At 42.9% G+C, this 15,749-nt stretch overlaps 1 protein-coding gene across 4 annotated transcripts in view; it reads right to left on the bottom strand.

Annotated features, from left to right (window-relative positions):
* Positions 1–15,749, bottom strand: part of LOC137564345 (rap guanine nucleotide exchange factor 6-like) — a 134,391-nt gene that overhangs the window by 43,754 nt on the left and 74,888 nt on the right. For all 4 annotated transcript variants that reach the window (XM_068278114.1, XM_068278116.1, XM_068278117.1 and 1 more), the window contains exons 15-16: positions 13,913–14,124; positions 10,568–10,691 (exon numbers count right to left, since the gene is read on the bottom strand). In XM_068278114.1, the coding sequence (XP_068134215.1) occupies positions 10,568–10,691; positions 13,913–14,124 (336 nt within the window). The remainder of the gene's footprint in view (positions 1–10,567; positions 10,692–13,912; positions 14,125–15,749) is intronic.

Here is a 15,749-nt window from a genome sequence, read left to right as displayed (position 1 = left end):
TACAATTAAAGATTTTTTGCGGATAAATCTCGTATTGATTCTTCAATGGGAAAATAAGTTCTACTTCCCCTATTTTTATTTGTTTTAACTTTGTTTTCATGTGATTCTCACCTCTGTTTTACCTGCACACTATACATCAGGTCCACCTTGCGTGGTGGGGTCTTGCCCCATTGTCCTCTTTCTATGGAGAGGGAGATCTTAAATTCCTTGAGGGGATTGGGCTTAAATTTCGAACTGCAGTGAGAATAACATAATGAACAAAAGTGCTTCATTTTTACAATAATTATGTATAAATGATTTAGTCAGTGTTTGCCCATTGTAAAAGCTTTCCTCTCCCTGATTTACGTTCTGACATTTCCACACACAGATTTGCATATCATCAAAGGAGGAATCCGAACACAGATTTGCTGGAACACTGTAGGGGAAATGTATTGTTCCATCACACACACTTATGCAATTCACATCCGACCTGATGGCCGACGATCGTTTCGGGGCCGCAGGGGGTCCCTTCTATCAAGGCATAGGCAGAAGAGAAGTGAGAGATTTTAGGGATCTCTCCTTAACTTAAAGACAGAAGAGTTAAGTTTACTATATGCCTTATCACCATGGTGATAACACTAGAAACAGCTCAGAAACGTTATTAAAGACAAGAGATAAGCTTAGTGAACTGAGGCCAATATCAGCCATACAGATTATCCGCTTGAGAAAATGAAAATATTTCTCATGTAAAAGGGGGTATCCTCTACTGATTGGGATGAAGTTCAATCCTTGGTCACGGTTTCTCTTTAAGTTCCCCTACTGCCTATCAAGTGGTTACCTGTAGGCAACCCACACTTGTGAGTATAACTTTACGCTCAGCCTTATCTAATTTTATACTAAATACTACTCTATAGTGGGCTCTTGCGCAGAACAGTTAAAAAGGGTGCAAGATGCATCCTGGTAAAATGGGCACCGCCCCCTAGATTTTGCCACCTGAATCATATCATTCAGGTGGCTTCATGGTAGGGCAGTTCCTAGAGCTAAACATTTCCTTTTGACTATAGTTTTTCCTACCTGGGGTTAGTTACTCTCCTAGACAAATTATTGGAAGGCTGATTTCCAATGTATTAAAAAAAGGCCAATACAGTAGACAAGTAGAATCCGGGCACCAATGAACTGCAAATTCCACGTTTATTTCATCCCACACACAGACAGATACGAGTGCATAGGGCTGGTCTAACAGCCATTTCACAAGCAAACACGCTTGCTTCTTCAGAGACTGCAAGCGCGTTTGCTTGTGTTTGCTTGATTCTACTTGTCTACTGTATTGGCTATACTTATTGCTTGCTGTCCGGAGGCACATGAAGCTTTGACCACTGACCCCCACTAAGGCTGCCAATAGCAATTAGTGCCGCCTCCTCCTCTTCTCCATTGACTGACAGATCTGATCTTGCAATCGGAGGCAGAGCACAGATGCAGAACCCGGAGGCATTGTGTGGAGAGAAACATGGAACGTCTGTGACTGAGACACCTACAGGTACCACAATTGTCCAGGAAGGAAGGAGTGATTGGCAAACCTTCTTGACGGATACGGTGCAAGGGTCAGCGTCCAGCAGGGCGCTGGCTGTGAAGGTGGTTGAACAGAAGGTACGCAAACTTTCAGAAAAAGAAGTACAACTGTTCTGGACAGTAGCCACCCTCAAACGTTATGATGACAAACAGATTGCGGCTAGAGGTTTCAGGAAATACAGTGAAGCTATAGAGTATCAAGACGACCAGGATTTTATGAAGCTTTGGCATGCTCAACAACTTGATAACGCCTTGAAATTGCAGAAAATAGTGTTGAAAAGGAGTGAAGTGGAGTACAATAAGCTTGCAACGGAATTAGAGGAATGCAAATTGGAGTTGAGTCAACTTACTACACCAGAGAAATATAAAGATACCCTGTCAAAAATTGACACCCGTCTAGGGTCTTATAATTTAATACTTATTGCTTGCTGTCCGGAGGCACATGAAGCTTTGACCACTGACCCCCACTAAGGCTGCCAATAGCAACTAGTGCTGCCTCCTCCTCTTCTCCATTGACTATTAAAAAAAGGCTGTGGCCACCAAGAACTGTCAATCAGACATTTATGAAGCAAAAACCAGCCTCACACTTTCATGGTGCATGTCCTGCGATGGCATGTTTGAAGTCAATAACCGAATCCCAGAGTGTGCAATTATACATAGCTGCCTGGCCAGATTTCAGGCAAGGCCACAAAGGCTATGGCCTAGAGCACCAGGTAAGCAAGGGGCGGGCTGTGGGCAGCAGCTGAACATTTGCTACACAGAGTTGCACATAGCTGTGGGCGGCTACCAGCAGTCGGATTTGGCTCTCGGGGGATGAAGGGGCAGTGAAAGAGCACTTAGGCTACGTTTCCATTTGTGCGGCGGCACGCGTCTTGCGAGACGCGATGCCGGCACAACTGCTGCCTCTCGCAGCCGAATCCCTCTAGCCGGACGAAATTATGCTGCAGGGCCTCAGATTTTTCCTCGACCACGAATTCAGATGGCTCTCATAGACTTCTGTAGGCTGCTGTAATCCATCCGAATTCGTGGGCGGGCAATAGGCCGGGATTCGCAGCAGTGGAAACCCGGCCTTACAGTGATCTCTGAGCTGCCTGTCACTTAATATGCTGCTCACCAAGGAGCTTACAATCTATTCCCTGCCATCATGTCACTAACTGTCCTCAGAGGAAGTGTAATTCCTGCCATTTGGGGAGGGGAGGAGTTTAGAGTGTTGTTGTCATGGGGCAGCTGGTAATAGTGGGCCTTGGGCAGTAAAAAGTGCAAATCGGGCCCTGCAAAGCTGTATTAAATAGGGATGCTCATTCGGATTTCGTGAAATTGAAATTTCCGAATTTCCGATAGGAAATCCGAATTTCTGATCAGAACTCAGAAATTGGAAACCGGAACTTGGAAATCGGATTTCTGCAGAAATACTGCATTACTGCAACTTGGTCATTTTAGCCCAATCACAGAACTCTGAAGCATTGGACCAATCAGAGAATGCAGTGTCAACTCAGATGTATTTGGCCAATCATAGAATGCAAAAATTACCAAAAAAAACACTACTCGGAAATCGGAAATCCGAGGTCGTAAATCCCAAAACTCAGTAATCGGCATTGGCGGAAATCAGAATTTCTGCGGAATCGGAAATCGTCATTGTTGCTATTACGGTAGTTATGTCCCTCCACGCACCCTCCGCTCTGCCAACAAGATGAAGCTGGTTATTCCCAGGATACACCTAACATTTGATACTCGGGCCTTTTCCTATGCAGCCCCTACTCTATGGAAGGCTCCTTCTCTGGACAGCTTTAAAAAAAGGCTAAAAACTCACCTCTTTTCCCTAGCCTTTGAGACTGCATAATGCAGGGTCACAGCCCTTTGAGTCCCCAGGGAGAAAAGCGCTATATAAATATTATTGTTATTGTTATCTGCCTATATTTTAATGCAGCACTAGTGATGGTGGGTTATTTATGCTATAAGGTTACAGTAACTCCGGCATACTCCAGTTGTACAATCTGTCTGCATATACATTACTCTTTACCTTTCAGTTAAAGTCTATTACAGTCAGCATATGGTGTTCATGATATGCAAATCCACTTCCTGTTATTAAATGACAAGCCCCCTATAACTAGGATCAGGGCCGGCCCTAGACTTTTTGCCGCCTGAGGCAAACTTAGAAAAAATCGCCAGCAGGAAGGGGGTATTGGGCAGAGCGGCGGGGAGGGGGGTCGGACCCCCTCCCTCGCCTGGGTCCCCCGATCTGCGCTCCCCCTCCAGCTTTAAAAAGTTAAGTAGCTGCTGCTACTAGTAAGAGGCAACGGGCGGGGATCACTCACCTCTTCCACGTTCCAGCGTGCGTTCCACTGTCATCACTTCCTGCAACGCCGCCCACTGTACTGTAAGTGGACGGCGTTGCAGGAAGTGACGTCAGTGGAACGCACGCTGGAATGCGAAAGAGGTGAGTGATCCCCGCCCATTGCCTCTTACTAGTAGCGGCTGCTACTTAACTTTTTAAAGCTGGAGGGGGATTGCAGATGGGGGACCCAGGTGAGGGACCCCGCCTCTAGGCCCAATAGCTTCTTCCTGCCCGCTACCCTTCCAGCTCGCGGCCGCCCCCCCCCCCCGCACCCACGGACAGGTGGGTCCCGCCCCCCCTAGAAGTACCGCCTGAGGCAAATGTTTCTCCCCACCTCATGAGCGGGTCGGCCCTGACTATGACTTGAGTACTAACAAATGTACGCATACTAGGTTGAGTATTTTTTTTTTTCCAGTGGTGGCACTAACTTGTCGTGACAAGATGGAACATAAATACCTATTTCTGTTTATAACTGAGATTGCTTGTATGGCAATTAATGTACATATGGATAACTGAGGATCTTTTTTTTTTTTTACAAACACTGACAATAACTTGTTGCATAAAGAGAGAAAGAAAACGACCCTCTTTGTTTTAACTAAGATGGTTTGCTTGATGAGGACTGTAAACATGCTTAGATGAGAAAGTATTTTTTCGTTTCAGTGGTAACACTAACTTGTTACTGAGACAGGAAATAAGTAGCAACCCCCCTTTATACCTGGGATGACCTGTGTGATAAAAGTATGTGCAGTACGAGTACTTTTTTTCTTTCTAGCACTAATTTGTTGTGAGACAGAAATTACATTACAAAACCTCTCTTCATAAGGCTGTAGACACACTATGAGCGCTTTCTGAGCACTTTTCTTACCATCAGAGCTTTCTGAGCATTTAAAAAAAAAAACGCTCCCCTTGACTTGCATTAAAATTGCTGTAAAATTGCCACAATTTTAACCACTTTACCACCACGCTCCTTTTAACACCCTTTCCCCACCAGGAGCGTAGATATACGCACCTCCTGCCGCTACCGCCGCTGTCCGTGCTCCCGCTCGCTTGTGCGCGCACTCCCACGCTCGGGAGCGTGCGCACGAGATGATCGGAAATGGATTTCCGATCTCCGATTTCCGATTTCTCATTGATCTCGCTCAGAGATCAATGAACGTGAAAAAGCGTTCCCATTCATTGATCTCAGCCCCCTAGCAATGATCAGCTGCTTCTATGAGAAGCAACGCGATCATTGTGAAAAAAAAAAGTTTTCCAGCCTCATTGAACGTCCTGTAAGTGTACTTCCGATGCTTACAGGACGCATGCACAAAAATTACTGTGGCCATCTTGTGGCCAAATAGTAAAACTACATCCAAAACATTTTTCATACACAAATAACCAATTTATTTATTTTTTGTAATAAAAAGAAAAAAAAATTACAATAAAAAAAAAACCATAAACCTTAGGGACTGAACTCTTTAAATATTTATGTCAAGAGGGTACAACACTGTTACTTTATAAACTATGGGCTTGTAATTAGGGATGGACGCAGAACTAAAAAAAAATGCACCTTTATTTCCAAATAAAATATTGGCGCCAAACATTGTGATAGGGACATAATTTAATTGGTATAATAACCAGGACAAATGGGCAAATACATTTCATGGATTTTAAATACAGTAGCATGCATTATTTAAAAACTATAATGGCCGAAAACTGAAAAATAATATTTGTTTCCCACACTTTTCCCTATTTTTCCTATTTTCCCATTAAAACACATTTAGAATAAAATAATTCTTGGCATAATGTCCCACCTAAAGAAAGCCTAATTGGTGGCGAAAAAAACAAGATATAGTTCATTTCATTGCGATAAGTAATAATACATTTATAGACGAATGAATGGAAGGAGCGCTGAAAGGTGAAAATTGCTCTGGTGCTCAAGGGGTAAAACCCCTCAGTTCTGAAGTGGTTAATGCAAGTCAATAGGAGCATCTATTAAAAAATGCTCAGAAAGCTCTGATGTCATAAAAGCACTCAGACAGCACTAGCGTGTCTACAGCCTAGCGGTTTGGTAAAAAAATCTGTGCACATTACGAGTGCTCCAATTTTTTCCAACAGTAACATTAAAACGTTAACATGTTCTACGTAAAGTGGAAGACGAATGACAACCCCCATTTATAGACTGCGATCGGCTGTATTATAGAAGGTAAAGAAAGGAGTTAATAGAGGAACCCCTTGAGAAAGTCACGTGGACGAAACCGGTTGGGGAGGAGCTACAGGCCAGGCGAGGGATTGCGGAAGTACGCGGACGCTAGCTGGACGGCGGTGTTACGTGGAGTGAATGGCCGGTTGCGGCCCGCTATATTTCCTACCCTACGCTTACCTGTATGCCTGTCAATTTTATTAGAAATTTGATTACGCTATGTGGAGCGTTTTTATGTTTCATACTATGTTAATGAGGATATGAAGAGGTTACAGAGAAGAGCCCATTTATGACCAGAGGGGCAGACGTTTGTTTGACACAAGCAGTGTGGTGGTGGAGTTAGAAGATTTTAGAGTTTGTGAACAGATCGGAAGATTCTTGCGCTGTTCATTAGAGACATTATTGTATTATAAAGGGTGTATGCACAGTACGTTAAAGTGCTTAAATTACCAATAACTTTTTTTTGTGATAAATGACACTTTAAAGAAATTACAGCCCCCCTTTGATAAAGGAATGGAATGTGTGACAACTGTATGCACAGAAGAGGTTGTACTTCAAAAATGTTTTTCATAATATATATGTGTAACAGTGGTACAGACTTATACGAAAATGTACTAGAATAGGCCCCACAGGACAAAACATACTTAGGCTGGTTTCACACTTCTAACCAGCATTGTAGGAGCGCTGCAGTGCGATGATCGCAGTCTTAGGTACAAGCTCAGTAGTATCCATGGGCAAAACTCTTCCCCATAGAGGGACAGTGCAGATACGGTGATTGACAACCGTCCCATGATCCCTTGTGCACATCCCAGGATAAAACGCAGATAGGAGGGTGAGTGGAGGCCACAACCATTCCTTCCTTCTTTAGAAAACAAAAAAGGAGTCCATGCTAGATCTCCCTACCATAGAGTACAGCAGGAGACTGAGCAGTGGCATGTGCCACGCCCCCTGCCTGAAGGTATTACAGGATGCTTGGCCATTGCAAAAATGTCTCGCCTCCAAACAATTATGAGCACATGCTCAGATCATGCTATACTCATGCTATACCTCACACAAGGCTATACCTCACAGTTGGAATATTTCATAGTGAGAACATTTCATGAATGGACAGGTAGCAGCCTACAGTATAATGGTGCCATGCTGGAATTCTGAGATCAGCCCATTCTTTCACAAATGACAAGCCCTCTGCATATTAGGCTCACTCCGGGGCAGTTTACATGGACGGTCCGGTCACGTGAGTTTTATCACATGGAAGCCATTGCCTATGTCTGGATAAATTGGTGTATTGTGACCCTAGCTTTGTGCTCTCTATATTGTTTGTTTAGTTTGTAGAAGTATGCTGTATGCCCAGGTGCTTGATTTTATGCACCTGTGTCCATGGAAGTCTTTGGAACACCGCATTTTACATACTGTATTACTAAGGGCTCTTTCACATCAGACAATGCGTGCAGGAGCCATTCTCCTGCACGCATTGATAGCCTGCGGCGTGTCGTCGGGTATCTGCGGTGCAATGTCATGCGGCGGTAGCTATTAATAGAACCCGACGGAAAACGCCGACTCCCGGGTGCGATGGACGAAAAACTGCGCCTGGGTGCATTGGAACCGCAACGTACCGAAACGCAGCGTCGGGTGTGAAAGGTAAAATTAAAGTTTATGGACTTTCATTTTACCTTGGTTAACGCAAACTTTAGCGTTAGGTCAAAACGCTCAAAGTTTGCGCAGATGTGAAAGAGCCCTTACAAAAGATGATGACCAGCACCGGCTATTTTTTTAAAATGCAGAATTGTATTCATGTTAACAACTGTGAATAAACATATCTCTGTACATCCGGCAGCTTCCAGGATGTAACTCTCAAGTATTGTAACTTCTTTTGAACGTTTCGAACGGTTGCACCGTTCTTTGTCAAGTGATTCACTTGACAAAGAACGGTGCAACCGTTCGAAACGGCGTCTGTTGTGTGGGCAGGCCTGGTTGCAATGGGGACCCATCTTACTGCTGCTTGAGGTCCTCGGCACCTGCATGCATCAAAGAGCTTACAATACTTGAGAGCTATAGTTACATCCTGGAAGCTGCCGGATGTCCAGAGCTATGTTTATTCACAGTTGTTAACGTGAATAAAATCCTGCATTTTTAAAAAAATAGCCGGTGCTGGTCATCATCTTTTGTTGGATTACACCAAGTCATTGCTAGCCACGTTGACTAGACCGAGCATGGCTGACGTGGCGGGATAGATGTGCTGTCTGAGAAGAGACATACTGTATTACTAAAATTATATTTATACCTAGAATAATATGAGATCAAATTAATATTGTATGTTTTGTACTAAGCAATATTCCTTCAGAGCAGCATTCTTAACTACTTTAGGACCTTAATGATTGAAATCTACGCCCTGTTTTGATGGCTACCTGGCTTCCATGGCGTAGATCTGAATCAACGGACGTCACGTGTTCGACGCTTTCATCGCTCCTGACGATCTCGCTGCTGTCTCCCCACCTCAGCTCACTTCATCTGCCGTCTCTATAATGGCAGACCCCTGTGAGCGGGTCAGGAGTCGATTTCATTGGCTCCTGACCCTGTCTATCAATGTAAGCAGCTCCCATTGGCATACATTGATAGGCAGGGTCAGGAGCCAATGAAAGTGGCTCTTGACCGGCTCACAGGAACTCTGCAATCATAGAGACGGCAGAGTGGGTGACCCAGGTTCCCGATGTGTGGCGGTGATGGCGATTGCAGCGGGGAGGTGTGGCCATATGCAATTAACTTTTCTCCTGAGTTTTCTCCTAGGTGATAATTTTCATCTTCTATTTACAATAATTTTTTAGCACTTTGCAATTGAAAAGTACCAAAAAGCAGGTACAAAAGTAAAGTCAAAACTATTGTAAGTACTTTCTTGCTTGCTGGGAATTTAAAAAGCATTTTATAGACAAGTTTGAAAATAAAATTTAGGGGAAAACTCAGGAGAAAAAGTTAAATGCATAAGGGCCATAGACTCTAGAGTTTACCTTACATGGGAGTTCCAAGATGGGAACTAAATCGTAATATTTGTCATAGATTCTGGTGGCACCTTTGGTTATTATCAATCCAAAAAAACAACCATTGTTCACTCAAAGTTGCAACATTCTTATGATTTTGGACAGTTTAAAATGTGCAAGATGTGTAGTCTATACTCTCACAAGAAGATGAGGGACCTGATTGGCCACAAAGGCCCATATGCAATTAACTTTTCTCCTGTGCTTTTTCATCCTATCTACAAATAAAACCTTTCAGCACTTAATTGAAAAAAAACAATATCAAAAACTTTTTTTGAGAATTTTCTTGGTTGCTGGGGGCTTAAGAGATATTTTCATAACAAGTAAAGGTCAAATTTTTGGTCAATTTTTGATTGTTCAGTTGAAATGTTTAATCAATCAAACATGGATGGTTACATTTCTCAATTTCTATCTAGTATCTGACTTAATTGATCAATACAAAATACCCTAAAGTCGATTGAAAATTTATTGGAAATCTAGTGTTTTTTTTTACAATCCTGATGTGATTGGGTTGAGATATAATTGATTGAAATATCATTCGCGTATTGATGCTTTGTGTCATGTTTACACGATCAGTTACATTGTTGGATCTTCCATCTCTACATCAATTGAACCATTGATCGAGATTTAAATATGTCATACATTGGCCATCGTATTAGCAGCTTTACAGACTCCACAGGTACACAACAGCACACATATGATTAATACGTGAAGAGAGGCAACAAAAGCTTAAAATCAGTTTACAATGGGAGGCAGTCTTGAACCTACCTCCCCAAGTAGATTCAAAACAGCCAATTGTCAGTAAAAATACTTTATTCATAACAGTAAAATTTTCAATGCGTTTCACGGGTCTCAGCCCGCTTCCTCAGGGTATAACAGGAGTAACTGTTATTTGAGTATGAGACAGCAAACCAGATGGAGGTGCTCTTGCTGGTCCATACTCAAATAACAGTTACTCCTGTGGTAGCCTAAGGAAGTATGCGTTGCAAATTTTGGAGTTACCAATAAAGTATTTTTATTCACAATTGACTGTTTTGAGTCCGCTTGGAGAGGTCAAGTCCACCACTGCCTCCCGTTTTAAACTTTTAAGGTTTTTACTCGTTTTTTGGTGCCTCTGTTCATATATTAGTCATATGGTCTAGTCCACCCTTGGTGAGGGGGGTGTCACCCCATTTTTTCCTGTCTACAGAGAGTGACTTTTAACCCAAGTGGGGCCAGGTCTAATCTCCCCACCTGCCATTACAGTGGTTGTCTTAGTGATAACCCACCTTTGTGAGTACACATCTTTTGTTTACAATATTTATCTGGTATCTGGTATCTTACATACTACACTGTCACGGGCTCTCGATTATCTTTGTTTTGTTTGACAACAGCACACATATACAATCAGACAATCATAACATAAAGAACCCTTGGTGACTGAAAAGGTAAAACCCCCCCTGGGCATTATATCGCAGTCAGTGAATTGCATACCTCTGTCGGAACATTACAGCTGGGTCCATGCTTACTGACGTCATACGGACAACATGGCGGATTTCTTTGGCAATCATTCGTAACTTTTCAAAGTTTACTAGACCGTCTATTCTGGACTCATTTCCTGTGAGAACAGGAATAACAAGCATTACTATTTACAGAAACACAATAGTGATTTTTTTTACTCAATTTTACTAATTTATTTTTAAAATTATCAATAACATCAGACTGCACATTTCTTTACACACAGTAAAATAAGTATTTTTTATATTACTGGTTAATAGCAGAAAATGTTGGTTGATGTGGCTGTGTAATATTTAAAGCTATAGGCTGGCTATACAACAGCGGTTCTGGATGCTTGCCTGGCTTACAAGGGCAAAAAGTGATGATTTGCATATTCAGTAGTGGAGCATTGTGGGTAACTACAAATGTTCACTTAGAGCTGAATTATTGCAAGTTTTCTTCTGTTTTAAGAAGGCAAATTTCACCAAGAATTGCTTATTAGTAGGAGGGCTTTTTGGTCTCTTTTATCCCCCTATACATTCCGAGTGGTTCAGGTTACCCCAAGCTGCTTGGTTACTCTGTTGTACAGTAAAATGACAAACCCTTAGGACCTGAGCACACTAATGCATGTCTGTCCTTTTTTTTTTTTTTAGCAGTACACAAATGTTACAGATGCTGAAAAGTTGATACAAATGTGTTAGTGTGCTCAGGCCCTCCATAAATAAAAACACCAGTCATATATTCTCTTTTTAATTTCCCATATTTATAGCTCCAACCACCTGCCTTGGACATACACTTCACACCCCCTCATGTGTCCCACTCCCCCACCCCTTACATTGTAGGCCTACTCCCCATGTGCGCTTCTCGGCCACTATGTACTGACTCATCCTCTATATTTATCCCCATATTTCAATGGAGGCAGGAAAATTAGGCGCATTTGAGAAGTGGGACATTTGAGAAGTGGGACAAAATTGGCGCTTCCATTCACTCTAATGTAGCCAATTTGGGCGCCAGGTGTTACGCCCGTCAAGCTGAAATTTTTTGTTTTCAGAATAAGTGTTTTGAAAAAATGATTATGAAATTCATTCCGACAATTATTATTTTTGTAAATTATTATTTTAACCTTTCAACATTTTGATATTCTAATTTTTTAAAATTTTTACATTTGTTTTTAGAAATATAATTTCATAGGGTCTTGGGGTTAGGCACCACCAGGAGAGTCTTAGGGCTAGGCCCCACCAGGGGATATTAGGATCAGGCACCACCAGAAGGGGGGTGGTTAGGATTAGGCACCATCAGGGGGGTGGTTATGGTAAGGCACCACCAGGGGGATCTTAGCGTTAGGCATTGGTAGAGGGAGGGTTCTGTGCGAGTTGGGTTAGGTTTAGCAGTAGTAAAATATTATGAATAAATATCAGCGCAACCAAATACAAAAAATAATCAATTGAATGATAAAAAGAGAGCAGCCAAAGTCCAACACTTCAGTATAGTGTCCTTGACAGTAGTATAGAAATCCTTCAACGCTATTCAGGTCCACCACCACGTACACCATAAAAATTGGATGCGCTTACCAGATGGTGACAGACCTTAATTACAGGGTCTGTGATAAAGCAAGATAGGTCAGCGGCTGGCAACTTCCCTGCTGGCCTCCTCTTCCACATAAACACTTCAGCGATATCTCAAATTCTCAATGGAGTTCACATCAAAGGGTCCTTATTACAGGGACCCACAGCAGTAATCGGCATGTAAAACAATACAGGACGCCATCCAACCACACGTCCGCCTCACCCGACCGGTTTCACTGTTGCAGTTTCATCAGGGGCTAATAAAAAACTGATTGATGAGTGATTGATGATTAAATTTTATTCATTGTTTTTAACAAAACGTTTTATTAAACTGAAGATAGATACGCTTAGATGAGTATATCATTATTTTTTCATGCAAACTTTGATGTGCACTCCATTGAGAATTTGAGATATCACTGAAGTGTTTATGTGGAAGAGGAGGCCAGCAGGGAAGTTGCTAGCCGCTGACCTATCTTGCTTTATCACAGACCCTGTAATTAAGGTCTGTCACCATCTGGTAAACGCATCCAATTTTTATGGTGTACGTGGTGGTGCACCTATCTGAATAGCGCTGAAGGATTTCTATAGTAGTAAAATATTGGTAATATTTTTTGGCTACATGTAAGACTTACACATGATTACACCTAAAATATATGGCTTTGGAATACTTACAATCTCCCTCTAGTTTGGAAGCCTTCGGGCAGGGTCCTCCTCCTTATGTCTCCTACCTGATCACGCACCTCCATTGCTGTACACCCATCCTATGGATCTGAGTGAACTCGACTTGCCTAATCTTCATGCTCCCATCCAGTGACTGACTAAGCATTACCTTGTACTCATACTGTGCTGCGTGATCTGGTTTTCATGTATTTCTGTATTGTCTTATTGCTGTATGTCACCCCTAAACTTAAGTACAGGGCTGTTTCTTGGGCACTGGGCGCAGACCGGCAAGTAAAAGACCAGGCAGAAGGACATCACCGCTAGGGAGCTGGTGACGCGTAGTGCAGCCAAATGGAAGAAGAAAGAAGATTACCAGCGCAATCACCTTCCTTGACTCCTCCCAGGATGCCTGCTTCTGATGTTGTCATCATCACGTCACCACCGCGTAATGACACCTGCTGTCCTGTAGCGGTACTGCAGGCTGTCAGTGCGCGGCGCCCATGGAGGAGTCGGCTTTCCGGGCTCTCTTCTCCTGTGTGTTCTCCTGGCCCCTGCTTCCTCCTAGGTGTGCGGTTGGTCACTAGTAAGTAGGCATATCTACTTGTGACCTGTGGCTGTGTGACTGTCCCTACAGAGTAAGGGTTCCCGAGTCCACGGGAGTGGGGTGCAATTTTTACACCCTCGTCCTGGGTGCAATTATGCCTAGAAACTGCCCTGCATATGTACAGCACTGTGTAATATGTTGGCGCTTTATAAATACAATAAATAAATGATAAACAATCATTAAAAGTCACTTTAGAAACAATTGCTAATTTTAAGCCATATTTCTTTGTAAACCGATATTTTAGTACTTCTTACCGAAAAATAATGATTTCGTCTTTATCCTGCACCCTATTTTTAACAACGCCTCCATTTCATGCACACCATTGCGATCTATACACCATTGTTTACTGTTACATCACTATTCTTTGTTCCATTATAAAATGGTTGTAATACTTCTGTACACTAAAGAAAGAACTGACAAAAATATCTTAAAAGACTGAAGCAGCCAACTTTTTGAAAACCAGAATTTGTGCCATACTCAAAACTTTTTCCAGGACTGTAGGTTTCAAAATACCTTCATGGAGAAATGTCATATCTTTCTTGACGACGGGGAAGAGGGGGATGATGGGAGTCTGCATGCTCTGACTGCTCAGTATATTTCTGTACTTTGCCATGTTTCTGGAAGGGTCAAAAAGATCCTGCAAGTCCCGCAGCAACTTCTCGTACTTGCTGGGCAGTTTCTCCCATGTGCCACGCAGTCTAGCCACGGACGCAAGGTTTAACCCACTGCGAAAGATGTAAAAGACAAATATGACACAAAAACAAAAGGAAAGCTATTTATTGCTGTTTCTGAAACACACACTGTAAATATTGTAACACACAAATGCAGAGCCGCATTTACAGTTTAGAAGCCAATAGGTGCAGGTGTTCCGACACTCTAAACTGCACCCTTCAACTAAAGCCACACCCCCATATTAGGTAGGCTTCACTCTTCCCCAGACTGGGTAGCCAGATTTTCACCCAGTATTTGGTAACCCCATTAATCTAGGCAGTAGATGTGCCCCCCCTCAAGTATAGGGAGCCAGATGTGCTCCCATCCCAGTATTAAGTGCCCACCAATAGGTAGGGGGCATTTGGGGAGGGGAGACACCTATCCTGCATAAGGATTACCTTATGGTAAATCCAGCCCTCCAAAAATGTCTATAATTTTGAGGTATCATTAGATCATCAGTATAGAATATACATTAAAAAAGCAGAACATTTGCTGTTTACTACTAAATCTATTACAACACTGTGTAATGTAACGTGGATCTGTTAGGTTAACTTCTAACTCTGTCATGTGACGGCAGAACGCTGGTAACTGATTGTTCAGCAGTATTAATATGAAGCTCTTCCTCCCCCTCTCATTTCCTACAACCCATAGGTGAGGAATGTGATTTTACTATAACAAAGGGATTGTCCTCCTTTAATAGCTAGATGCCCCCCCCCCCCCCCCCCACACACACACACACACATAATTAAAGGTCTCTCTGGCTGGAGAGTGTAATGGTTAAGGGCTCTGCCTCTGACACAGGAGACCAGGGTTCGAATCTCGGCTCTGCCTGTTCAGTAAGCCTGCCCCTATTCAGCAGGAGACCTTAGGCAAGTCTCCCTAACACTGCTACTGCCTATAGAGCGCGTCCTAGTGGCTGCAGCTCTGGCGCTTTGAGTCTGCCAGGAGAAAAGCGCTATATAAGTGTTTGTCTTTATCTTTGTCTTTATCTCACCATTCAGAGCATTTAATGGATGGAACAATATACCATTGCAGTTAGTGTTATTGTGTTATCATATGGCCTACAAATCTATACACAAGTCCTACGCGACCTACATCTTTGACCTGGTCGGCAGATACACAACTGGCCGCCCACTTCGCTCCGCCAACAACCACCTCCTAACCAACCAAAGCATCTCATACTCTAATGCATGACTACAGGACTTCACAAGAGCTGCCCCCATCCTGTGGAGCTCTCTCCCACTGCCCATCAGACTTGCCCCCCTCCTTCAACACCTTCAGAAGAGCCCTCAAAACTCACCTCTTCAAGGAGGCCTACACCACTTCAACTAGCTGCCCTAACTCTCTGCTGAGAACCTCTCGATGCAGCTCCACTCCTTTTGTGTCACCCCCCCTCCCTCTAGATTGTAAGCCTTTGGCAGGGCCCTCTCGCCTTGTGTATCATACTTAATTGTGCACTCTACCCAGAATAATGTGAACTTGTGTTATTAGGACACCCACTCCAGTGTATGATCTGGCATTGTATTATTACCTGTATTGTGCTGTGTATCTTATTGCTTATTACCTGTATTGTGCTGTTAGTCACCCTGCTATCATTGTCTGTAATCTTACGTATAACACAGCACTGCGTAATATGTTG

Source organism: Hyperolius riggenbachi, chromosome 3 (assembly GCF_040937935.1).
Source record: "Hyperolius riggenbachi isolate aHypRig1 chromosome 3, aHypRig1.pri, whole genome shotgun sequence".
Classification (NCBI taxonomy): domain Eukaryota; kingdom Metazoa; phylum Chordata; class Amphibia; order Anura; family Hyperoliidae; genus Hyperolius; species Hyperolius riggenbachi.
The sequence above is the reverse complement of the archived record's forward strand: the minus strand, read 5'-3'. Positions and strand labels throughout refer to the sequence as shown.